General features: G+C 38.5%; 1 protein-coding gene across 1 annotated transcript in view; it reads right to left on the bottom strand.

The window, feature by feature from the left end:
* Nucleotides 1-894: 894 nt before the first annotated feature.
* Nucleotides 895-24,893, bottom strand: part of DYNC1H1 (dynein cytoplasmic 1 heavy chain 1) — a 44,625-nt gene continuing 20,626 nt past the window's right edge. The window contains exons 33-78 of the mRNA XM_062576715.1: nt 24,472-24,710; nt 24,194-24,350; nt 23,615-23,842; nt 23,181-23,411; nt 22,923-23,063; nt 22,414-22,647; nt 21,674-21,880; nt 21,459-21,580; nt 20,925-21,090; nt 20,522-20,685; nt 20,128-20,257; nt 19,249-19,382; nt 18,866-18,980; nt 18,578-18,739; nt 18,287-18,501; nt 17,997-18,201; nt 17,656-17,829; nt 17,437-17,556; nt 17,189-17,309; nt 16,456-16,651; nt 15,866-15,983; nt 14,630-14,845; nt 13,859-14,071; nt 13,545-13,672; nt 12,963-13,116; nt 11,975-12,121; nt 11,742-11,892; nt 11,287-11,540; nt 10,980-11,114; nt 10,788-10,882; nt 10,518-10,692; nt 9,313-9,388; nt 8,048-8,208; nt 7,634-7,745; nt 7,492-7,552; nt 6,988-7,111; nt 6,532-6,645; nt 6,086-6,256; nt 5,659-5,876; nt 5,370-5,473; nt 4,784-4,995; nt 3,923-4,076; nt 2,944-3,086; nt 2,339-2,507; nt 1,776-1,903; nt 895-1,280 (exon numbers count right to left, since the gene is read on the bottom strand). Of these exons, the coding sequence (XP_062432699.1) occupies nt 1,152-1,280; nt 1,776-1,903; nt 2,339-2,507; nt 2,944-3,086; nt 3,923-4,076; nt 4,784-4,995; nt 5,370-5,473; nt 5,659-5,876; nt 6,086-6,256; nt 6,532-6,645; nt 6,988-7,111; nt 7,492-7,552; nt 7,634-7,745; nt 8,048-8,208; nt 9,313-9,388; nt 10,518-10,692; nt 10,788-10,882; nt 10,980-11,114; nt 11,287-11,540; nt 11,742-11,892; nt 11,975-12,121; nt 12,963-13,116; nt 13,545-13,672; nt 13,859-14,071; nt 14,630-14,845; nt 15,866-15,983; nt 16,456-16,651; nt 17,189-17,309; nt 17,437-17,556; nt 17,656-17,829; nt 17,997-18,201; nt 18,287-18,501; nt 18,578-18,739; nt 18,866-18,980; nt 19,249-19,382; nt 20,128-20,257; nt 20,522-20,685; nt 20,925-21,090; nt 21,459-21,580; nt 21,674-21,880; nt 22,414-22,647; nt 22,923-23,063; nt 23,181-23,411; nt 23,615-23,842; nt 24,194-24,350; nt 24,472-24,710 (7,323 nt within the window). The 3' untranslated portion in view covers nt 895-1,151. The remainder of the gene's footprint in view (nt 1,281-1,775; nt 1,904-2,338; nt 2,508-2,943; nt 3,087-3,922; nt 4,077-4,783; nt 4,996-5,369; nt 5,474-5,658; nt 5,877-6,085; nt 6,257-6,531; nt 6,646-6,987; nt 7,112-7,491; nt 7,553-7,633; nt 7,746-8,047; nt 8,209-9,312; nt 9,389-10,517; nt 10,693-10,787; nt 10,883-10,979; nt 11,115-11,286; nt 11,541-11,741; nt 11,893-11,974; nt 12,122-12,962; nt 13,117-13,544; nt 13,673-13,858; nt 14,072-14,629; nt 14,846-15,865; nt 15,984-16,455; nt 16,652-17,188; nt 17,310-17,436; nt 17,557-17,655; nt 17,830-17,996; nt 18,202-18,286; nt 18,502-18,577; nt 18,740-18,865; nt 18,981-19,248; nt 19,383-20,127; nt 20,258-20,521; nt 20,686-20,924; nt 21,091-21,458; nt 21,581-21,673; nt 21,881-22,413; nt 22,648-22,922; nt 23,064-23,180; nt 23,412-23,614; nt 23,843-24,193; nt 24,351-24,471; nt 24,711-24,893) is intronic.

Below are 24,893 nucleotides of genomic sequence, written 5' to 3'. Positions count from 1 at the left end.
ATAGATGGATGAAATCAGCAGTCACCACCTGTAAGGCTTAGCTGAAGATTTACAGTAGTTGTAAGCTGGTATCACAGCCCCAGGTGCTGAGTTATGCACAGAAAGGAGACACTGGATGGTGTAGCTTCAGCTGGAGTTTAGCTGCGCTGCTAATAGCTGAATGTGCTGAAGACAGCAGTTATACTTCAGCTAATATTTCACACTTAAGTTCTAATTAGTACAATCTTGGAGGGCATCTGCTTTATTTCTATGCAACACATTTGAAGGGAGCCGGGAGAGAGAGAGAGAGAGAGAGAAGGTATGCTGTTAGAGAGCTCTTTGTTCTGGACAGGATCGTCAGAACTGATAGAAAATGTCAGTTCCCATTACTCAGCAACAGCTATATTTGAGTCACAACTCTGTTTAAGCACTTATTAAATACTAACCTTCTGGGCTTAATTAGACATTCCTGAGCTTAAACTAGAGGCTTGTTATACCCTAAAATACGCTTAGGGTAAGAAAGTCTCCTTTAGGATGGTCTAGCTTCTGCATGCAGCTCAGCAGTTGCATATATGCAACTTGTTTCAAGCAAAAAGTTTTGTGATGTTACTCTACACTTCCATATCTGGCTGTTAACTTAGACAAGAAATTCCAACCAGAAAGAACTGTTCCAGTAACTTAATATAATTCAGAGTTTATAGCAAGTCACTTCATGCTTTGCTTTGTGTCCTGTTAAAGACTTTCTACCCTTTTGATAAAAGATTTTTGTTACTTGGAGTTAGCTGAATAAGCTGCTGAGCTGTGCAAAGGTATTCAAGTACACTATTAACCAATTCATTACTTCTTATTTTATAAGAGAATTACAGAGCCTTTCTCCCGAAAAATCACCTTAAGAACAGTTATTTCCAGAAAGAGTCATAGTCTGGCTATAGCTTTTATTTTATGTAATATGACCCATCAAATGTAACACATTCCAAAAACGATCTAAAAATCTCATCCGATTTTCCCTCAAACACGTTTAGTCTAAAAGCTTAGCAATACACTGCTTTCTTGCTACTCAACTTTACACTAGTCCATTTGACAACGTAACTGTATCATATACGCAGTACTGGAGAAAACTACATAGAAGACTGACAATTACTACAATATTACGAGTTACAAAACTGGTCTTGTTACTCAGTGCAGAGAACTGCGACACCACGTTCATAGAAGCTACGAGGGTCTTCCTTGGTAGCTATTTCGAAGTCAACTGTGAAAATCAGATCAGCACGAGTGAAGTTCAGATAAACTGGTAACGTAACCTGGAGAAAAACATGAACACAGAAGAAGGGTTATGCAAGGTAGTTGAAAAGAGCAAGAGGTACCTATACCATTAGGCGGCATTTATGAGGTAGGAATTAATTTCAGGTAGTAATAGCCAAAATGGGAAGTGCCTTCAGGATGGAAATCAGGCCCAGTAAGTTCAATTTAAAACACAACATTGTTTATAAGTACAAATTCAAGTTTTGGCCTGAGTAACATTATTATTATTGGATGCCTCTCCCTCTTCTTACCTAACTACAAAGGCAAGACCTAGTTAATACTGTGTCTATCTGCAGCTAAGTCTAGAACATAGCCATCAGTTTGCCCTGAGAACAAGAGAAATGAACAACTTTTGTGGTGCCAGACAAGTAAGAGGAAGTAGCTGTGACACATCAGAGAAGTTAAACAGACAAAACAGAAAGCCTAGGCAGCAAACCACTGGGAAATCTAAGCATAAGGGTTTTAATTATTTTTTAAAAAATCTCAGTACTTACCACATTTGCTTTTTTATCAGCATTTGTCTGCTTGATCCAGCGAAGCTGTGTTATGGGCAGTACAGTTGAAATAGCATTTGAAAGTGACAGCTTGTTATTATTGCATGTAGCTCCCTGAAGCTTTAGGCCTGTAAATTAGAATATGCTTTAGTTCTAAGATCTTTCATACATCCAGGCAAAGCAAGTCTCCATGTATAACATTAACTGAATTAAAAGTTATCCATCCAAGTTTGCAAGACAATGCTTTAAACTACAGCCATTCAGGTTCACTGCTGTCTAAGCTCACTTAGTGGGAGACAAGGTATTTGGTACCCCAAAACAAAGAAGTTCACAGATACGCTACCCAATATTGCTTAAATCTGCACTAACTTGACTCTTGAGATCTCTTTGTCAGCATTAGGGAAGTACCTAAAACTAATATCAAACTCATTTTAAACAACTTTGCAAGAGTTAGACTCTTTCCAAAGAGGCAATCTTTATCAGTTGATGCAGTCCATTTTAATACCAGGGGCTTCTGAAAGTGCTTTAGAGCAAGCACTTCTTTCTTTTCACCACAAGTTTACCTGTGACTCCAAAACTGCACGCATCCAGTACTGCATTCTGTGTAGTTGTAACATTGACCTCAAGACAAAGTTCTTCAAGGGACCAACTGTTTGCTTGGGCAACATACTGTCTTGTGGCAGTGATGTAAGCCTCTGGTACAAACAGGCCGCCCAGGCACACATGGATGTTCTAATTCGAAGTGGAGGAAGAAGAAAAGTCATCTGCTTTAGTATGTATGGCTGCAGCTTCTCGATAGTCAGCATTAATTCAACTTTTAAACTATTAAGACTTATCATACCCATTACTTCAGAAATTTAAGTTTACGCAATATTTTTCCTGTTGCTATCTGAATGCTACCCAAAATTGCTAACCTGCTTTTTCCTCTAGGGCTATGGTTTCTGCCATTCTAAAATGTTTTCCTCCACCATACGAACTCTTAGTTTGCTAAGTCTCACCATTTTGAGATCAGGAGAAGCTCAACAGCATTGACAAGCACAATTCAGAGAACACTGACTGAAGCTATTTTGCTAGAGGAACTTCTAAAAAGTCTTTGACATGAAGACTCCTTAGAGTAGTTATACAAGCCCACCTGAATTCAAATATAACTTCTAGGTGAAGTAGGTACCTTCAGTTCTTTTGCTCCACCAGAAGCAGCTGCCTGGGAAATATTCTGCAGTTGCTTAATGCGTTCACTGAAGTCAGACACCCACTGAATAACAGTCATACCAGCCGGCACCGTGTAATGAGACCAGCTACGAGGCAAAATACCTATGAATAAAATAATCAAAGTTAAGTTTTGTTTACATACAACCTGGACTTATGCACTATTTTTACACTCTACCCATTTCTTCTCCTCTCCATAGCCATTTACGTATTGGGTAAAGCTTTCAAACGGGTTGTCAGTAAATAAAATCACTTTAAAATACTACAAAGCCCCAGCTTTCGTATTTATTTAAAATGCCATCCACATATAAAAGCCCTTCAACAGCAACCTCAGTTACACATAACTATATACTGCTATAACTGACCTTCAAGTTTACTTGCAGATTTGAACCCTTTAGAAAGAGGTCAAGTTAATGTTTTAGAAAATATTTTGTTCAAAGCTGACTTCAGAATGATATTCATCAATAGCAGATCCTAATGTTACTAGAAATAGGATGTCTATGTCTGTAACATTCCTTCTATACTTAGAAAATTCTGTATTTACCTGTGGTCTTGAAATAGAAGTAGTTTACAAAACAGACAATTGCTAGGAGATTTGATACCAGGAATATCATTTCTATTGTATAAATGTAATAAATAAATAAATGTATAAATACATTTATTCTACCACTGTTCAAAAACTGAACAAATTTGTTAAATTTTCAGCTTAGAAATTAAGCTGCTGGCTTGAACAGTACAAACAAGCCTATTACCTATCACAACTTGAAATCTGAACCAAACTATCTGGATTTTTCTTACGCTTGACTCAAAAAAGGCTGCTTTCGTCAAATCGTAAAGCCAACTGATTTTCTGGCTTAAGCTTGTAAGCGTAAGAGCCTTTAACTTTCAAAGTGCAAGACACAAACAGAAAAATGGCAAGTCTCTAGTCTGAATTACTTTACCTTTCACCAGTTCGTTTATAAGTGTACGTAAGTAGTTAGTTTGTTTCTTTTTTCCTTCACACACTTGAACCACATCTGCAAGGTCTTGACGGACATCCTGAAGTAGTTTAGCTCCCATTTTCACCTCTCTCTCAAAGAATCGGAACAAAGGATCCTGATTTTCAAAACATTCAAAGTAAGTTGCAGATCAAAGTACAAGCTTCCTGCTGAACAACAACATTATCCTATTACAAAAATCTACCCAAACTGGATGGGCTGGCCAGTGACATTGACTAAAGCATTGAACTTCAAAATGCAACCTGTGGTGCAGAAAGTGACTGTAGAGATTGTTTAACAATGCACAGTCTCCTTCCCTTTGAAGAAGCGAGGAAATAAAAGACTTCTAGTTAATACAGACTGCCTCTGCAGCTTATTTCAGTCAATTCTAGATTTTCTTCAAGCAGCAACAAAATTTTCCCCCGTGTTATCCCTGAGTAGGTCTCAAGAAGCAGGCAGCTAGTACTGCATTTATTCTACTGTGGACCTTATTCCAGAGTTAGAGCTTAGGTTACTATTGTCCAGATCTCAAAGTTCTTTCCTCCAACCCCTAAAATTTCTGTTCCCAGTTAGCAGAAGCTGCTGCCCTACTCCCTCTCCCGCTAGCTATTTTTAAATTTTAGCATTTGTGTGCACTGGCTGTAAATAAAACATTTTATGTAGCTGTTATTATGTAGCCATAATAGTCAGAATCAGCATCAATACAGGTTCCACCTTTCCCTGAACATTTTCACTCACTCATACTTGCAATCACAAGGTACTTGTTCCAATGCACTGGAACTTGTGCTCTTATAATGCTCACGTTCAACAAAACTTAGTTCTTGCCTTAATGTTTTCCACAGTCCGCTTCAAATGATTTAGAGTTTGTGGGATTAGGTGAAGCCAGTTAGAAGCTGTGGTATGCAGTGTTCTCATCCAGGCTGGACGACCATCTGATGTGGAATCAGTTCTTGTCTTCTTCTCAGTTTCTGCATAGGCTAGATCATCCTCATCCTCTAGCATCTGCATTTTCAGCATTTTACTAATCATATCTATGCCTAAACCAGAAGATAAGCTGTTAGTCAGAGAAACAGTGGGATAAAGATGAAAGCATCCTATTATATGCAAGAACCAATCAAGACCTAAGATTCAGAACTGTCTAGCTACAGGAACGTCTAGAGTTGACAAAACTTTCCGGCATCAAGATGGGAGCTTGACATCTCGAAGGCTGAATTTAACTAGTTCTTGAATTCACAAGCTTCTGGTCAGTTTTCAGAATGCTAAGGTGTTTACCTGGCAGAGGTTAAACCAAGTATGTTGAGGGAGGAGGGGAAAGCCACCAATTCTTCAGCAGGATTTAATATCTCATCTGTTTTTTAGTTTTAACAATATCTCATGTGATTAACACAGACAGGTTAAGTTCTGTTTTTACCTTGTGTGGTGAGAAGAACTTTCTCTGCATTATTTGGCAGGCCCAGCCATGAAGGTGTCTGTGTATCTGGCAGCATCTCAACCCACTGAACAAATTCTTCACGTCTGTGAGTCAGAATTTTGGTATTCATTAGAAGGTTTACCCTATTAGAATGACAAGGTAATTCTTCGCCCGAGATAAATATTTACGTAGCTAAGTTCCAGCACAGAGATGCAGTTTAGGTTCTAAGTTGGTAGGATGTTTTTAATTGTTTTTTAAAAACAGCTTTAGGAAGATATGGAAAAGATACCTGATTCCATCTGGCATCTGAATATCTTTGTGTCCATCAACTTTGCAAGCCAGTTTGAATTCACTATCAAAACTTAAAGTAGTAAACAGACGTTCCAAGAAAGTGTTTAACAAACGCTGATCGAATTCGTTATCAATGCGACCTCCGTAGATAGACTGTGCCATCAGAGTCTTTAATGCAGACCAGGGGATTTTATCAGGTGAAATGTTTTGGCGGCCCTATGAGTAAAGTGCAATTTAATTAGCAGGAAAGAATCCTTTTCACCTCTCCTCTGATAAAAGAATCAAATAAAAAAAAACCTGAAGTTAAATTACCACCAGATTATCTGAACCAACTTATCTAAGCTACTAAATGTTTCCAGAACAGACTACCTTTTTGTGAAGATCTTATCTAATTTACCTTTACTTAAGTACACAAGACTACTTGCCTTTGCTGTATCATCCAACCATGTATCTACTGTGTCACAGGCAGATCTCAGGTCAGATTCTCCAAATTCATACTTCTTGGACCATCCCAAAGGAGCATAGCGCAAACGCTCTTGGATAATGGCATGGAACCACGCAAGAAGAAAATATAAACGAGCACGCTCATTTGGAGACTAGGAAGTGAAAGAAAAAAACCCACACTTATTACTCAAGTAAATGGTTAATATTAAAATCAGCTAAAGGGCTAGAAAATGTCACCTCCAACAGCAGGTCACTACTTAACTGAATGCACCCTATCACCAGAAGGTACAACTACTACTTTACTGCTTTGAAAACAGAATATGCTATGCAAGTCTTAACAGTTGAGTTTTCAAGCCATCTTTCTAAACCAAGACCTTCACAAACACATTCAGGTATTTCCCTTCACCTACACAAGCCTCCGCCTTACCTTGCACATTCTTGAAACTGGAATGCTACTGAAAGTTCTCAACATGTTTGCCTTTACACCAGGAGGAGGTTCAAACACAAAGATCCGGCCAGCACGTAACAGGTTCACTGGCACCTAAAAGACAAAGATCGTTAAACTCAAACCCAACTCCTTTACCCTTCACTAAATTCAATCCATCTAGCAGCACAATTTAGGTTAGCATCAAAGCCTCATTGCCAGCACATGCAGTGAAGTCCATCTTTTCTTTGGAAGGGCAGGGGAAACAATGAAAGGAACGGTAGGAAGTTTTCAGGTACAATCAAGTTTTCAGAAACCAAGGCTAATAACTGCCCTGACAAGCACATAGTCTTTCTTTAGTCCAGGTAAGTCAATCATGAGAAATGCTACCCTAGGTAGCATTCTTGGCTCTGCAAGCCAGTTACAATACCAGAGCATCAAATTTCAGGTAAATGTTACCTTGGGGTTAATCTCCATTGTAAGGAAGAGTCTGAAGCAAGCATGAGGTTGTAGGGAATGTAGCTTCTTTTCTAGTTGCATCAGCCAACCAGGAGCCAAGTGGACGTTCTTCAGCATTACCCATCTGTGATTTTTTGAAACAGAGTAAGTGCTTTTGAGTTTACAGCTTATGGATTGTGACCATAATTACCAGAGTAACAGAATCTGATGTTAATATTATACATTTCCTCCTTCTTTTAAGTATATTCCACACAGAATCAGTTACTGTCTACTGTAAATGGGCTAACTTTCCTGTTTCGCAGATGCTACCTACCTTTCCTCTTGAAAGTATTTAAACCAAATACAAGCTGTGAATAACTGTGCTTAAACTGTTTAGGAACTGAAATACAGACACAGCCTCAGTTTGTTTTCCTTCTGATTTAATCGGTTTAGCCAACAGATTATTTTACTTATTTTACCCTTCTGCCACCCAGTACTCTAACTAACAAAAGAGACAGAACTTACCTTCCAGATTTTACTGCTGTGTTTATTGCTTTATCTGCTTGGTTAAACCCTTCAGCAGAACCTAAAAGACAAAAAGTAGCTAAAGCTCTTACCCCTACCAATTTCATTTATGCTTGACTGATGAAACGAGGTGTGCTCTTACCAATAGCAATAGAAGTAATCTGTGTGTTCTGCTCAGCTGCAAGGTCTTCAACATGACCACTGGCATCATAGCCAGGTACAGAACACATCAGCACAGGAGTATTAGGTTTCACCTATAGTCCAGGAAATTTAAAAGGATAAGAGGCAGGCACTATACAAAATATGAGAATGCAGTAAGCTCAGTCTGTCTTCCCTTTGTCAGCTAAAGGCATAATATAAACTCAAAGTAGCAAAAACAAATAGGAACACAATCTATTCCTATGGAGAGAAAGACAAATGGAAGAAAGAGAAATGGAAGAAATATTTCAATGTATGGTGATAAATGGAAGAAATATTCCAGTGACTGGTGTACTTACTATAGAATTCATGCAAAGTCTATCTCAGGATATCAGCCTTTCAAAAAAAGTCAGGTTACCTCAGTGTCTACAATGTGTGTTAGGTCTAAAGGCTGCTCCATAATGGACATGAAAGACTCTCCAAGATTTGTGGAAACAAAGGTGTGAGCCATTGCCAACAAACGATCTGGACGGAAGGCTTGGATCAGCAGCAAGCGATGAATAGCCTGTCCAATAGGAGCTGAAAAGGGGAGATAAATTAGATGGATAGGTCAGAGAATGACCCAAAACCTTCCTCTTTTCAATTCTTATTTCATCATTCATCTTGTTCGGACAACTGGATTTTTAGAGAAAAATTATCCCTTTGAAGTATCTGCTGCATCTTACTAATGGAGTGATCATATTCCCTTTTCACTTTGACAGTCAAAAGTTAAGCTTACTGTCTTCAGCTGGTTGCTATGAAGTCTTAATTATCTGTTCAATTTCTTTTGTTGCAAGCCCTTTAGAGGCCTATATTAACAAGATACTTTTGGATGCTACTGAAAGGCCAATTTTATAAAATCTACAGTCTGGAAGCATTGCCCTTAAGTGATTTTGCATTGCCCTTAAGTGATTTTAAGTTCCCATGACAGCAGAACACTTTATACTCTTTCACTAATTCAAAATCTAGTCTGCGGTTAGTCTTTGAAATATTACACTCCTGGCTAGCATAAACAGGTTAGATAACTTAGATCTTTTAAGTTAATTGTCAAGCTGCTTTACAGTAGCTACTAAATACAAGCTTAGAATGCTTAATTTAGAAAATCACTTACAGAAACACGGCTTGAATAATCACAGCTGGCAAACATTTCCTTACATTACCTTCCTGCCCTTCAGCTCTTCCATCTATCAGTAGTTACCCTTAAGTTGTAAATCTAAGAAATTAGCACTAGCAACTAATGTAATAAGAATTAAAACTTCACACTTAGATATAACAACTGCAGCAGTAAATACTCTAGTAGACCTTGTCCTCAGAAAACCTGTGTTGAAGTTGAAGCTTTTTAGAGTACTGAATTGCACCCTTGAAATGACTAGGGTTAATCCAAACTATTATGTGCTCTAACAAGATTGTGGAGAGACATTTTATGCTCAGTGGAAGACTAGAACACAAGATACGAGCAGGAACTAAGTGTCGTGGCTGCTGCTTAGAACCTCAATCTGCTGAAAACACTTCTCTTTCACAATCCCAAGGTTGTCATTTTCCCATGCATTAAGGTCTACTTTAGAATTGCCTTGAAAAACTACGTAATTCTACATAGAATAAAGTTGGTAGGATCAGTGGGGACAATAGTGCAACTCAACTTACTTGCAGGTTTCTCTTCAGTCCAAAGGTATGGTACAGTCTGCTCTGGTGAGCTGCTATCCAGCCAGATGCAGAATTGCTGTATCGAAAGAAAATGCAAATTTTGAAATTGGAGTTTTGCAAAACTTGGAGTTTAACAGCTTCAAGAGCCTGCTGCAAGGGCTCTATGCTGTACAAGCGTAACATAGGTGAAGTCTGTCCAGATCCTGCTCCTGATTGAGAACCTAGAGAGGTTCTCAATCTCAGCTTTAAAAATAGAGCATTTTTGTATAATGTACTGCAGAAATGCTCAGCTACGTAACAGTTTTCAGACAGAAATAACTCTGCGCAAGGTATGGTTGAGCTTGGCACTGTCCAAGCTCCACTAGTCTTCAATTTTCAAATCCTTTATTGATTTAAAAATTCAAATAAGTAGCTGAAGTGTTTAATCAATGAAATCCACAGTTTTGTAAGATTTTTACCATTTAATGCCCATATCCTAACATCCATCTTTAGAATAAAAGCTTAGATTGAGTACTAAACATTTGAGTGATGCAGCATTTGAGCTTGTGAAGTAGGACAGGGCTAACACTGTTAAGCAGGAGCATTCTTATAACAGACCATTAGTCAAATCAATTTAATTGAAGGAAAAGATTAATTTAGCCCAGGCTACTAGATATAAGTGGTCTGAATAAGACTGACCAAAACTGCACTTGGACCATCACATTTAGTAGTTCTTGAATCAAGTTTTCTTCAATGAACTTCAGAGTTTATTTATTTTTTTAAATCAAAACCCGTATCTAAAACTTGAATTATGCTTCATCCATTACGCTCTTTAAATCTGTCTAATCATTTCACTGCTGTCCTATAACCTTTGCATTTCCCCCACCACTGATTCTACAGACTTCTACCAAATCCCAGCTGAAGCTATGAATTATTTCTCCCCCAAAGCTGATGATTTTTGGACTGCTGAGAAGATTAGAGGCAGCAAAGAGAATTCAATTTTTAATATAAAAACTAGACAGGGCAACCAAAATTAAATGCACCATTTAAGATATGGGCGCATTTTTGAGTACGGACTATCACAAGTCAGAACACAGATGTATTCTTAGGACAATTTGCTCTTTTATCAAAGATAATACTTCAGTGTAGCACAAAGCTCTTAAAGGAAAAACCTAAAAAGCTAACCAGGGCATTTAGTGCAGAAGCAAACCCTACCCAACACTTACCTCATCAGCTTGAACCTTTGAAACAAGGTCCTTAAATGCAGGAAGGCAGCTCAACCTCATCATTGCTTCCGTTTGCTCTACAGTCAAACCACTGATTTTTGGAAGAGATGCAGTATTTAGTACTATCTCCTTCCCTCTCAAGAAGTGCTGGAATTCTGCATCATATGTAGGTTCCCTAATGGTAAGAGAACAGAAGACTTCAGCAAGGTGCTGATTTCAAGATATCTCTCACTTTTTCAACTATAGTGAACTGAGGAAATAAACGTTTACCCAATAGTGCCTTTCAGTTTAATCCGGGCCAGCAACATAGCAAATGTTATGTGATCTTGATGTAGCATGCCACGTGCCACTCTATTGAAAGCCACCTACCAAGAGAAGAGTAATTTTAGTAGTATAAGGAGCCTTGAACACTGATCTTTAAAAATGATTGAAGAATCACATTTACTAAATAAAATATGGAACCTGAAAGAGATCCTTTGTGATGATCGAAAGACGCTGAGTATGGTCTGTAATTCCCTTGAGGTTTGGGTTCTCATACAAGACGTTGTGATAGATGTCCAAGAAAAACTGGAGAGAGTACTGGTACAGGAAATGTATCTGAAAGACAAGGGAGTTCAGTTTCCTTTCTGAAGAGTCCTATTTTTTGATAGTTAATGGCTTACGCTCACAGAATTGCAACATTGCAGCCACGGCTGTAATTAGACAGTACCTACTAAGCTTTGAATAGGAAATACATGAAGCTTCTGGTAGGGAGAAGAGCTCATCCTACCTGTTTCAGTGATTCCATAGTAAAGTATATACTGCTGCATGCTGTAGAGAGGGGCAAGTACTGCTGGGAGACGGTCTCTACTTCTTGCATGACAATATCAGTCTCTTCTACTTTTCTAGTGACCTCTGCTGCTTCCTTCTTCAGGTTCTCAAGAGTAGTAATGATGGTGTCATCATCCAGGATACGTCCCTTCACTTCATTGAGCGCCTGCAGCAGGGATTTTTCCAACTGACGCAAGCGCAGCTGAAATTCACCTTAATTAGAACAAAAACTAGGTTATATATGGTACAGATCTGTTAGCCTTTATGGACTGTATGACCTATATATGCTTTGCCATTGGACACCCTGAAGAAAGCAAGAGCATCAGCTATAAAGATACTTTACAGATGTATGAAAGCTAAATCACTGTATTTTTTGATAACAGGATGAAGTTACTGTAATTCTGAGAAACATACCTTGAAGCTTGAGGAGATCAGAGCGTTTTTCATCAACATCTGGTCTTTCCGCTTTCAGGACCTCATTCAAACACTGGCTCTGTAGGCTGCTGCGAGTTACTGTGAAGTTCACAAATGTAACACGAGAGCAGAGATCTGGTGGGAATTCAACCTATCACAGTAAACGTAAGAAACATTTTTCAGCTCTCTGGCATACCATTTCTGCAAACAGGATAGCTCTGAGTTTTACTTACTGTTGGATCTCTGGTGGAGAGGAAGATAACAAAGGACGGTGACAAGTCAATATCTTGGTCTCCCAGGGTAATCAGAACTCTGCCTCCAGTTCTCCGGACTTCACGATTCAGAACAGGATTCAGAACTGGATCATAGCTCTCCACATCCTAAAAGAAGGAACATATTAGTCTGGTACTCACTTCAAAATGTCTCAAGCTAAAAATCCTGATCCAAATGAGGCTTAAGCGCTAGCAGAAGTCCATTTGCAGTTGTTTTGGAACATGGATCACATTCAGGGGGTATTTCCACTTCAGGTTTGTAGTTTAGCTACATAAGCACAAAGTTTAGGCCATAACCATACAGAATCCTAGAAGTTTAGGCTGTAACCACACAGATCATTAACAGTACTGCTAATGGTCTAGTTGCTTTGACGTATAATAGGTCCTCTTTGCAGCACAAGCAACGCAGTTACTGATCCTCACTTGTGAGCCAACCATTCTTTCTTCTACTTCTGTGCAAAGAAACTAAAATAATTCATCTCAGAAATTAAAAGCAACTGTACAAAAGACTGACTACTACTTTATATTACTAAAACATCTTCCTGCTATTCAAAGCAGATTTAATTCTGGATAACTAGTGATACTAGCCAATATTTTAACCAGGACGTCTTCCACAGAAGAAAAAATGGTATATGAGAACTAAGTAACAGACATGCAGGTGTTAAGTCATTTTAGAGACTGGAGGTAGATCATTTAAAAACAAAAGCATTTAACCATAAAATGGTGGAAAAGGGAAAACATACTCATCTCCTTTTGACGGCTTACCTCACTGATTATAGTTTCCTCAGGATTAATACCTCACTTACTACTCAGTATTGGTTATCCCATTAAATTACGGTTTGAAAATGTAGTTACTTGCATGTTACTAACAAAGCAAGTCCAAACTTTTCTTGTACACAAGATAGAATCGAAGACTTATAAACAGTTTCTACATGATCACACAACTAACCTGAACCAGAAGAGGGTTGCCAAATCTCAATGCACTTTCCAAGTTCTTCCTGAAAGCATCATCCAAGAAACTAGTACGAGTTATCTTACGGTCTTTATATTCATTCATGATAAACTCTGTAGCTTGTCCAGAGGGATCAATGATCAATGGATACCTAAGTTAGTAATAAAACACTTCCATCATTTAGGTTTTGATTGCAGACAACCTTTAAGCAGTTTTATGAAGTTAGGCAGCATTATTAGTCTCAACTCTTCACAAGTCTATATACAAGTCTTTAGACTTCTATATTGCAGAAATCAGTTGTCCAGGTTCAATGGCTTACTTTCTTCTGGAGTTCTCAAAGGTCAGTTTGTATTTGGACAACAAAACAGCTTCAGTTTAAGCAACAGCTAAGCACAGTAAAAATGCAAGCAGAGATGAGTGCTTACTTTCAAATAGCTGAAACTAACTTTCACAAATATTAAAATCTCTTACAACAGTGAAACTCAGTGCTTTCAAGGAGTTACTGTGATTCTTTGATAGGTTCAAAAAACCAGCCTGCAAGAACATTGTTTTAGAATTCCGTATCCTAGAATGAAATACCTATTAAATCGCTTGAGCATGATGGCATTCTCAGTGCACAGGTCATCTGCAGGTAGAGAACTTGCTTGCCAGCGAAGCCGCTCATCTGCATTGGAAAGGTACTCAGTTCTTGCAATGTCTGTACGGAACTGAAAAGCACCACGTCGTTAGTATATGACTTAAGATTCTCCACCTATCTGGTGAAGATATTTTGAGTAAAAGCAGCTCTACAAGATAACTTTTTGCAAAAGCTCCATTCTCTACTTAAAAGTTTTAAGCTTTAAACTGTTGCAGTAATTTGATTTATGATTATGCCGTCGTGACCCTATCATTACCTGGATATTTGCTTGCTGCAAATGGTGAGACCATGTAGTGAACAAGTTCTGACGCATCTGCTGATCAAAGTAACCAGCATAAGCAATAAAAGCTCCTGAAAGCAAGCAGTCTCCTGCAATAGTGGACATCTGGTTCTTGAAAGTTTCACTTGTCTTCTCCCATCGTTCACGTTCAGCAGAGAGACTTTTCAAAAGAGCTGTACTACGGTTTACCTGGAAAAAAAAAATGGTGACATAGTCTCTTTAGGTGATGCACTGTCACAGTACTTATTCTGGGGAGAGTTACGTTGAGTCAAGGCTCAACTTAAACTGAAAAGCTTGAAAATGAATTGTGTTCCTTCACTTCAGTGTTAACTTATTACGTTGGTATTCCACTGTCATGTTGAAGAGCTTAAAAGCAAAAGTACTTGCATAATAGCACGTTAATAATTAGATCAAGGACATTGAAAAGTTTTAAAAACGTAAAGAAGTCCTGTTAAGATATTACAGTACATCCATGACTATTTCTGTCTTCCAAGGGCTTCCCACTTATTTTCAGCCTGACATGTGCTGTTTGGATGGCCAACTGGCAACATGAATTGGTATTTCTATCTCTAGCAAGGTTTCAATAGCTTAAGAAGCTTCATGAGACCCAGGGATGAAACAGATAGCCCAAGTGTGCTAGCAGAAGCAGCCAGGTTTGTTCAATAAATGCAAGTTTGAAAAATAGTTCCATTTCTGACTATCAAAATTGAAAGAATAGAAAGTTGCTATTATGTAACAGAGTCTTACTTTCGCTTCTACAGCAGCCAAGTCTGCCTTAATAGCTTGTGCCTCCGAAATCAGTACTGCATATTCCTCTTTGTAACGTGCAATGCTGGCCTCAAGATCACGGATCATCTGTTCCACTTCATTTGCTTTCTGTTGGTTGTCTTTGGCATCATTCTCCAGTTTCTGCAGTTCATTACGTAGAGGTTCTACTCTTTTCAACATATCAGCATAGTTCAGCTGTAAACAATAAATAGGGATTTACATTATCTAAAATAAAATGTGTTAATAAGGATCACAGCATTCAGGCATATACTACTGATTGCATCTTTTCAAGCTTAAGTACTTGTGATCTATAGAAGAATTAACAGGTACTTAACATAAACTTAGATTGTCTATTGTTCACTAAGACTTCAGTTTAAACCAGGTCCAGACGTAATACTAATTGCTCTTTTTGCTCCTCTGTAGACTCACAGCAAGACATTTGAAAGGTTTAGACCACATGAATGGAATCTGAAATAGTGTGCAGCACTGTTTTGAATACATGTACAATTGGGTCTCCATACTGATACTGACCTAATCTGCCTTTATCTTGGTTAAAAAACAAACAAAAAAAAAAAACACAAAAACCCCAGCACTGTCAAGCCACAGAACCAGTCAATTAGCTTGAGTCCTGATAATAGGTTCTACCTTTACATGCCACTGTCATTCACAGCAGGCACAGCTTTAAAAACAAACATACTACTGTGCTGAACGCCAGCAGGTCAGTAACCCATCCTTAGGTATCTCAGCATGAAGGCTCCTTCCCCAAAGCCTATTCCTTTAGGAAACTAGTCAAGCTTTTTTTTTTTTAAAAAAAAAACCTCCATCTGTAAGTCTTTGACAAAGCTGTGTGGGAATATGCCCCATTCTGAAGCAAGACAGAAACTGTGAAAGTTTCGTTAAGAGGACTGCAGTGTATTTTCTAGCATTTGTCTTCCAGAAACAAGAAATAATTGTCTCGTACTATTAAAGGATGACAAGAGATAGAGAAATCATTAGCTAGTGTTTACTGTAACCCTAAGCTTCTGATTGCAAAATGTGCATCACAACTGACTATTAGTTCTCTGGCACAGTACTACAGAACCCATGTGCATTCACCTGAACCTTCTACCAATTATTTTTGAGCAACATAGCTTGCTGTATTTAGCTGAATACTGTTAAACTAAGAGCCTTCAGACTCTGACAGTATCAAATTCAGGTTGCATTCAGTCACTTTACCTGTGCAATTGCCCATTTCACCATAGGCCCACAGGCCAATGAAGCTCTGTTTACAATTTCGTAGTTGTAACTTGGATTTGACAAATAGTTTTTCTTCATCTTCTCCCGGATGGCATCACTGCAAAGGAAAAGTTTTTAGAGACAGATTCAGTACATTGGATGTCAACGCAAAGATGTCAAGTATCCCATTATCTGGTCTACTGTCCACATTTGGCAAAAACAATTTCTAGTAGTTTTGCTGACTAGCAGCTGAGATATTTTAATTAGTTGAAGATGTTTTAGAAATTACAACATTTAACAAGTTTTTAGCATTACTCAGTACTTTCAACTAGTAATAGGGCTTTGACAGGAACATACTACTTTGCAAGTATGCCAAAATGAGCTAAAACCAGCTGTTTTGTCCTGATTTGCATCTTTGGCCCAGTAGCCTGTTTCCCACCTCACCTGTACATTCATTACATGCAGAACTAAGATAGTCTCAGAAGAAGCAAAATTCTATTAAAGCAATTACTTGGACAGAGGAAAAGTCCAAGATGACCTTCCATGTCTTTGTGAGTAGTTTATTCACATAATTCACACTTGCATTTTACCTGATTTCTTCAGCAGAAAAGTTAACGATCGTTGGAATGAAGTTTTCTCTCATAATGACTGAACGTATTTGTTTCCAGTCAGTTGTACTTTCACCCAACAGTAGGCAGATGGACTCCAATGCCAGCTTCACCGCTGCTGGTGGGTTAGCCATAGAACGCACCTCTACCAGGTGCTGTTTCTTTATCGACTTCACAGCTAACCAGTGCCAGAAAGACGATGAATTTTCATTGGGAGGAAAACAAACAATTAGCAAAGTCTGTTAAAATATCTTGGATCTGTAAAGAAGTTTCAAGCTTCTCAAAGGAATTCACGGTTATTAGAGAAGCAAATACTAGTGGATAACATTCGACCTATTGCATCATAAGATAAGCTTCTGTGAATGTCAACCTACCAACTGGCCACAGCCAGTCTATCCTACTGCCTAAAAACAATTCTCTTGAAGTTTATGTAAGCAATGTTTCCTCTACAATTTCATGAAGGCACAGCTTCACTGTCACCTTACCTATGAAGTAATAAGCAGAGTCCTTCAGACTATGAGCCTTCTTCATAAATACATAGATGGAACAATTAAAGCTGGTTTGCCAGAGAGGAAGCAGCCAACCATAAAGGCATCTCAATTATCAGCCTATATGCTTTAGTTAGAAAGGACCAACTCAAACCCCACTAACACATGTTCCCATTGACTTTGGTTATAGGTCCAATCATAGACCATCATCTCTGCAGGTACTGTACCATTCTGAGCTTCAATGACAGCTGGCTCTACTTTGTCAAGATCTTCTTTCACACTCATCTGCTTGTCTGCAATCACCTCCTGCTGCTTGTGCAGCTGTTCCTGGATCTCCTGGCTCATGACCTAGGAGAAAATTCCACAAAGAGCTGCTTTTCAGAAGTTGAATTTCCTCAAGTAGTTGCTCTGCAGCCTGTAATATTTTACCAATAAGAACATTTACTATTCACAGAGATTCAACAAAGATTCTTACCTTTTTCTTCTCAGCTTCTTGCTGATCTTTCACCATCTTTTTCAGCTTGTCATTGGCTGCTGCATTCTTCACTTCCAGCTCCTGACTCTTTATTCTTAGGTCACGCCGTAGTTCTTCCACCTGAGATGGATTGTAAGATGTGAGAATTCAGACTAAGCATGGAGACTCATTTAGTAGCTCTGCCAGGCTTATAAAAGGCAAAGTTGTAAAGATATGAACCTGATCAACTGTTTCCTTGATTTTTCTAAGGCCAACATTCAAATGCATTTGCTGTTCCTCTAATTCACTTCGTTTCTCATTGAACAAGTTGGCATAATGGTTGATGAAATCCAAATAGTGGCGTGGTGTAATTGCCATGGTTCTGCCTCCTCGCTTTGCCAGACGAGCATTAGCCTTTAAGAATGAAGAAACTACAGATTATGCACCGATTTTCAATCCATTCAAATACCACAGTTTTTTTTTTTTGTTGTTGTTGTTTTGGGGTTTGTTTTTTTTTGAAACAGGCACTTGACATTCTAACCTGGAGATCAACACCAATTAATCACTGTAGTAAAACTTACCTGATGAAGAGTCTGATGAACAAACACACAACTATTAACGATAGCTTCCCTGTGCGATGGTGGTTGTGGTAGCTTATCATACACAACAGGCATGTAATCAGGCACAATATAATTTGGTTTCTCAAGATCCATTTTGCTTGTAAACTCTTTGCCAACTTGGTATAGTGCCTCAGTTGACCAGTCTCCAAACCAGTTCAAGACACACCTGAAATACAAAGCATTTGTTAAGCCTCCCCAACAAGCACAATTTTAATAGTATTTGTAAGGTATTTTGAATATGCAGCAGTTACCTGTTGAAGAGAGCAGGAGAGGTAGCTGCCCTGTCCTTCAGGCCCTCGGATGATGGATTCATGGTGAACACAACATGGAGATTACGAATAACTTGGCTAGTGAACCATTTGTAGAGTTCTTCATGTGAATCTAGCATTAGGCCTTCTTTCTGTGCTCCTTCTTTACACTGAGTCATAAGAGTGGCATATTCATCCCCTTCAAAGAGACCAGGCACCTAATGCAAAAGAGCGTTTTGTAGTAGCTTATAGCTGTAAAAAGATGCTTGAAATATTTACTTAAGATCTTCTTACCTCTCCATTGGCTAGAAGAGTGTTCATTCTCTCCAGGAATCCAGAATCCAGTACATTTGACTCATCCATTATAAAAGCTATTTTTTCATTTTTACAGCCAGAACGTCTCAATACTGTCCTCAGGTCCTCATCAAAATCTTCACCTGTGTATTTTCTATGAACCTGATGAGATTAAACACTGGCTATTAACATTTTATTTTAACTTTTCATGAGATTGCTTAGAGATAAATATTTAAAAAGCATGAGTTTTGAACAACAGTTTTTGTTAAGTGAAGCAGGTATGCCAACCTTAATTTGGTAGACACTCAAACCGTTCATCCAGGCAACAAATCTTGAGAGGGTTGTCTTCCCTGCTCCGCTGACTCCAATAAGCAGCAAATGGCCTTGTGGTTGACGAAAAATTCTGAAAAAGAACGTAACCAAGCATATTGGACTGACAGTGTTACCAGCTTCCTGAAGATTTTTTCTTGAGCATCTAGACTTCTAAGTCAGCACCAAAACTGGTAACACACTTCTCCAGCCAGGATCCTGTTATCTGTAGGCTAGAGCTAGATGATCTGTTGACAAGAATAGGATCATGCTCCACTCTTATTTAGGCTTAACTAAGGTTACTCTATTTGAGAGCAACTCTTTAGATACCATTTATATGAACAACATCAGTCTCAACTTACCGGTCAATTCTTAACACGTGATCCAAGACTTCATTGAACAGAACAAGTGGTACATCAAGTTCTTCTTCATAGAAGACTTTCAGCCTAGCTTTTACGTAGTCTCTTAACTCTTCCTGATCCACTGGAATATAGTCCTAGAACAGTCAATCAGTACAGTATGGAATTTAAGATTATGGGATTTTGCTTAGGAACCCATTTAGAATAGATGAAAACAAAAGTATTGGAGTATCATATAATGTAGCAATTCCCTACAAAAGCTTAGGAATGCCTGTGCATTTAACTAGCACAGGAGCATGTCTACAGCTTAGAGCACTACACATAGTAGCACTGGGCTTAACATTAAATCTACTAGCCATACAGTAAGTTGAACCTGAGTTGCCAGTCACCAAAGAGACTGAGAAGTAGCACTACAGACTTGGCCTTCTATGGTTATTTTAAAGTCTTTCCTAGGCATTTACTATTGGTCACAGAGATATGTAGCAGGCTGGATGGACCTTTGTCCTAATCCAGCAGAGTATCTGCATGCTACCAGAAACAGTCTGCCATAAAATTTACAACATGAGTGTTGTTCAAAGATCATTGTTTTATCAAACAGATTCCATATGCAACATCTGTCAGCAACACTCAGTAGAGAGTATTCCTCTCTACTCTGGAAAAATATTTTATATTGCCTTTATAACTAGTGATGATAGCTCTTACAATAGCATCACTGGCATAATACCTATTAACTTTGTGGCAGCATTCACTTCAAATAATCAAAGAACAAACTTCTTATGGATTAGTTTAATTAACGAAGGACAATGATTATATTAACACAGTCATAAGAGCCAGATAGGTCAGTGGCAAAGCCCTGCTCAGATTTCTACCCCCACTCTTCACCTTTGATAGCCAGTTGCTGTATAAGATTGGTCTGCTCATAGCTTTTTCTTTGTCAATGTTGGGGAAGTGTTTCAGAGCAACTGTATCAATGTTCTCATCAGTCCAGCGCCTCTCCTCATCTTCCACAAGTCTGGATAAAGAAGAAAGGTCAGTAACTACAACTCCTCTGTGAAAAGATAGTCACCTCACACGGCAGTACTACTCTTACACTATGCTTCTAGTTAGCTTAGAAACTACTTTCAGAAGCGTGAAGTTCAACTGAAGGAAAAAAAGTCTAATTTGTATTTTGGCCATTTAACAGTAACCATGCTTCAGTTTGGTCTTCTAAGGAAATGTGATAAGGAGTGGGAAGAATTCATTTTGCATCTTTCTTACCATCTTATGCTTATTTTACCTGTCTTGGAAGAGACGTAATGCTTCATGGGCCCAAATCCTGATAAGGCCTTCAACTGGTAAGGTTTCTAGTGGTCTTAATGCTTCAAATATACCTCTCACCCATCGAGTCATTTCACGAGGTGAATAGATGTAGTGTGGCTGTGTGTCTTGAGTGAATCTCTCCTGAAAATTGAGATAGTTAATTACTGCATCCAGAAGTTATGCCACGTTTTTACAGGCATATCTTGTGTTGCAAGATATTGCTTTGTCATCCTCATTCAGTGGCTTTCACCACAACTCAAGCAATTGTGTTCTTATACACATTATCCACATGAAAGGCAAACAATGCACATTAAGTGCACATTAAACGCCCTCTGCAACAAGGAAGACTAATCAGATTTGGGGCTGTATTCAACAGTTACCTGAGACATTGTGTAGAATTCTACCATAGCAGCAGTGAGAGGTTCTGCATATGTGCGAAGCGATGGGATGAGTCGCAGCATTGCACGATTGAATGTTCCATATATCTGAGTAAGTGAAGCTGGTCCAGGATAGTCCACATAAACCACAGGAACATGTCTTAAAAATCTAATAGATCGGTGTGTCAGATACCCCAAAAGATCAAGTTACAGTTTACAATATTTCAATTAGTTTTGCAAGAATTAATTCACTGCTTGATTCAAAATTTTCAGCAGTAACTACAGTTTGTTTGGCTGATCCTTAGTGTCTGACTCAGGTCACAAAACATCCTGAAGTAATCCATGCTATTTCAGACAGGTTATTTAAGAAACGTAAGGCCACTGACTGGCTAACAACCAACTAGTAGTAGTTTAAAGCAAAGAACACAGCTTCAGTATAGCTAATATTAAACAAGTATATTACGAACAGACTCGACAGTCAGTTCTTGAATTTGTAGCCCTGCTCTTTAGCTATATAACTGTTACTAAATACAGTACCTGTGTGAGAGAGGTTTTCTCCCAGGATCAGTAGGTGGATTACATGCACCAACAAACTGAATTCTCTCCAGTTTCACCCATGTCTGGTCTGATGTACGATAGAATCCTCCATGTTCCACCATCTGAAAAGTAAACAAATATCCCAGTCAGTGTGGCATTAGTTTTCCCGGAAGATAACTGTATCATGAAACAGTTAATTTCAAAGAAAAACAAACCTGTCTAATGAAGGATATGACTCTCTGCGTGCCATACTTATCCATGTCTGGCAAGTTAATTTCATCACAGAACAGCACCAACCACTTTCCTAATTGCACAGGAGCCAGAACCACTCCATTAGGTGTACGTCTGTATTCACAGTAGTGATCAAAAGTTTTCAAGAGCAGTTCTGGAGTAGTAGCACTAGAAAAGTTGAGTCCAACCACCTTAAAGAATAGTAAAGAGAAAAGAAATAGTTACAATATGCTAAAGCTTGAAAGAAAAGATACTAAGAGTCCTGGAAATAAGTATGTTATACTTGACTTTTGCAGAAGTATGTATGTCACCTGTATCTCAGGATAATGTCCACATACTTATGCTTCCCTCTGCAGTCTCCATTTACCATGCAGCAACCCCTCCTGCTTGGCCCTGCACACACAGCCTCACAATTTTGTATCATTGTTATTCCACCTAAATACACTGCAGCAGAAGAGCACTTCTTGGACATTACTAAAGGTTTTTAAATACCACTTGGACAAACGCTCTTCTATTATTGAAACTGGATAAGAAAGAAGTAGCTTTCTGGATAAGGAGTTTGAGCCATGAATTTAGATTCTACTCAAAATATTTTTTATTTTTGCTCCACTGAAGAGCTGGTTAGCAAATCACTTAGACACTAGGCAAAGACTGCTTTAATCTTTAAAAAGGTCAGAGATTTGTTATTTCTCTGTAATTCATACAAGCACACACAAAGATATACCTCCATATCAGGCAGGGCTCTGAGAGCACTGAAGAGGGTCATGGTCTTCCCAGAACCTGGTGGGCCACAGAGCACTAGAGGTTTATGTTCTGCCAGCCAAGTATACAGCAACGCTTCGTGACGAACTGTATCTAGGGTTGGTACCACAACATCAGGAGCTGCAACTTTGTGTGTCTCAACTTCAATTTGAGGAACTTTGGATTGCCATGGCACCCATTCACCTGTAATGGACACCTAGGAGCACAGAAACATGATTGGACAGATCAGAACAGGAATGCAGTTCAGCCTTAAAAATGGGCTTTTTAATCTCAGAATAGTTTGTGGCATCAAATTTGATGCAATTAGTTAAACAGCAAGCTTATGCCACTGTTCAGAGACAGGCCGGAAACTGTAAGATTCAGGACAGTTTAGGGTTTTATATTCCTTTTTTTTGAATTTTACCACTGAAATATAATGTAAGCTTCTAAGAACACAGAACAGCAATGCTTCTAGCATAAGAAAGTTTTTACCTCATAGTCAATTATAGGTATGTTGGGTGCAGTCGGCAGTGGCACCGTGGTGATTCTTCTAATATATTCTCCTAGCTCTGCTCTCATTTTCAGACGACTGTCTCCAGAAAGAGACCAGAGTATTGCATAGACCAAGTACCTCTGTAGAAAGCAGAAGCAGCCATTACTTGCATAATAATGGAATGCAGCTTAATGAATAATAAATCAATTTAACTGCTATACTGACACACCAAATACAGAAGTCACTGTTAAATTTACCTGAATATAACGTTCTAGTTGATCTATCTGCATTGGAAAGTCTGGATGATTAGCATTATACTGGGCTACGTTGCGGCAAGCTTGATGCAACATGGAGAAGAGAGAACCAAGACAGCGCAAGCGGGTAAGATCCATAATGTGTTCCAACTTGAAAGCATGTTCAAGTGCTTTAGTCACCAGGCCGTTAGATGTGAAATATGGCTGCATTATAGTTGCAGCATCTCTTTGAATCTGTTGGGGGAGACAAACACTGCTGAAAGCACTTGCTTCTTATCTGATTACTAGGCAGCAAAGAGTAATTTATTTAAGATTTGAAATGCATCATATTTTAATACTCTTCCAGAAAAAAAAAAAAAAAAAAAAAAGCTTTTCTATTACAGGCTGTAACAAGTCTGAAGTAAATTCTACTCCTTGTGTTCTAAACCACCCCATACCTGCAACATTGGGGATGCTGCTTCTTCTCCTTCATCCTCTTTGCCCTTGCGCCTGCGCTGAGCTTCTTCCTCACCTTCATCCAGAGGAATGCTTCTTAGTCTGGCTAGGAAGTTATTGAATATCATGTCTGTACTGAGAACATCCTCACTGAACCAGACCATGCCACACCTTGACACAGTAGCTAAAGTGGCATACTTCAGATCCTGTACCTCAAACATGATACGCACCTAAAGAGTAGAAATTTAAAACAGAGTTTGAAGCTGAAACAAACAACCAACAGAACTTTAAAAATAATTTATACTTAGCCTCTAAAGAGTCAACAGCAACGTAACACTGTGCTAAGTTCATCATAATATTACTGCTACCCTAGATTATTAATATAACGTGGAGTTTGTCTTATGAGACTAAGCATAACATGAAATGTTTGTTTTCCCAAAGCTCTTAACTCCAGCAAAGAACTACCTCAAATCTGCTTCTGAGGATAAAGACTGCACTAGTAGAATTACAGTAAAAGCAATTAAGTTTGTATGTAAAAGTAAATTTTATATGTAAATATTGTGTGAAAGCAGTAACATTACATTTGGCGGAAGGCTGAGACGTTCTCCATTTGGCAGAGTTAGTAGTTTGTTGTCATCCAAAACAGAGTTCAAATTTTCAACCCATTCAGGATCTACATCACCATCAAAGATAATCCACTGACGTTTCTGCAGCTCACCTCTCACGTTGTCTATGATCCTGCATTGAAGGAAACGTTTATTGTGGTTTTACAGACAACAGAAAGGAAGCTCAATAAGGGCAGACTATTCAGAGCACAAATTTACTGGCTATTTTTTCATTTGTGCTACTAAAGACTCACTTTCTCAGAACATGTGTAAACAAGCCATCTGTCCATTCTCTGGTATTTGGATCCAAAGTACCATAAAGGTGATCTTTGCTGATTGCTTTTGGATCAATAATATGAGCAACACCTTCCACACCCTCCAGCCGTTCCAGGGCTTTCAGAAGCACTCTCCAAGCCATACTCTTTCCACTTCCAGAGGGACCAACCATCATCAATCCGTGATTTATCTGTGTAATTTGATACAGCTGAAGAACCTGTGACAGAAGAAGTGATTAATTCTTAATTAAGTCTGAAGTTCTGCAGTCAGTCTTAGGCATCTACATTACTGCTTGCCTAAAGGAGTGAAATAAAGCCCTAACACTTTTCATAATAAAAAAGTAAGTTTAGACTTATGCATACATTAATTTCTGTTCCAAAAAAAAAAAAAAAAAAAAAAA

This window comes from Rhea pennata, chromosome 5, assembly GCF_028389875.1.
Source record: "Rhea pennata isolate bPtePen1 chromosome 5, bPtePen1.pri, whole genome shotgun sequence".
NCBI classification, from domain to species: domain Eukaryota; kingdom Metazoa; phylum Chordata; class Aves; order Rheiformes; family Rheidae; genus Rhea; species Rhea pennata.
Note: the sequence above shows the minus strand (reverse complement) of the source record. Positions and strands in the feature narration are given on the sequence as shown.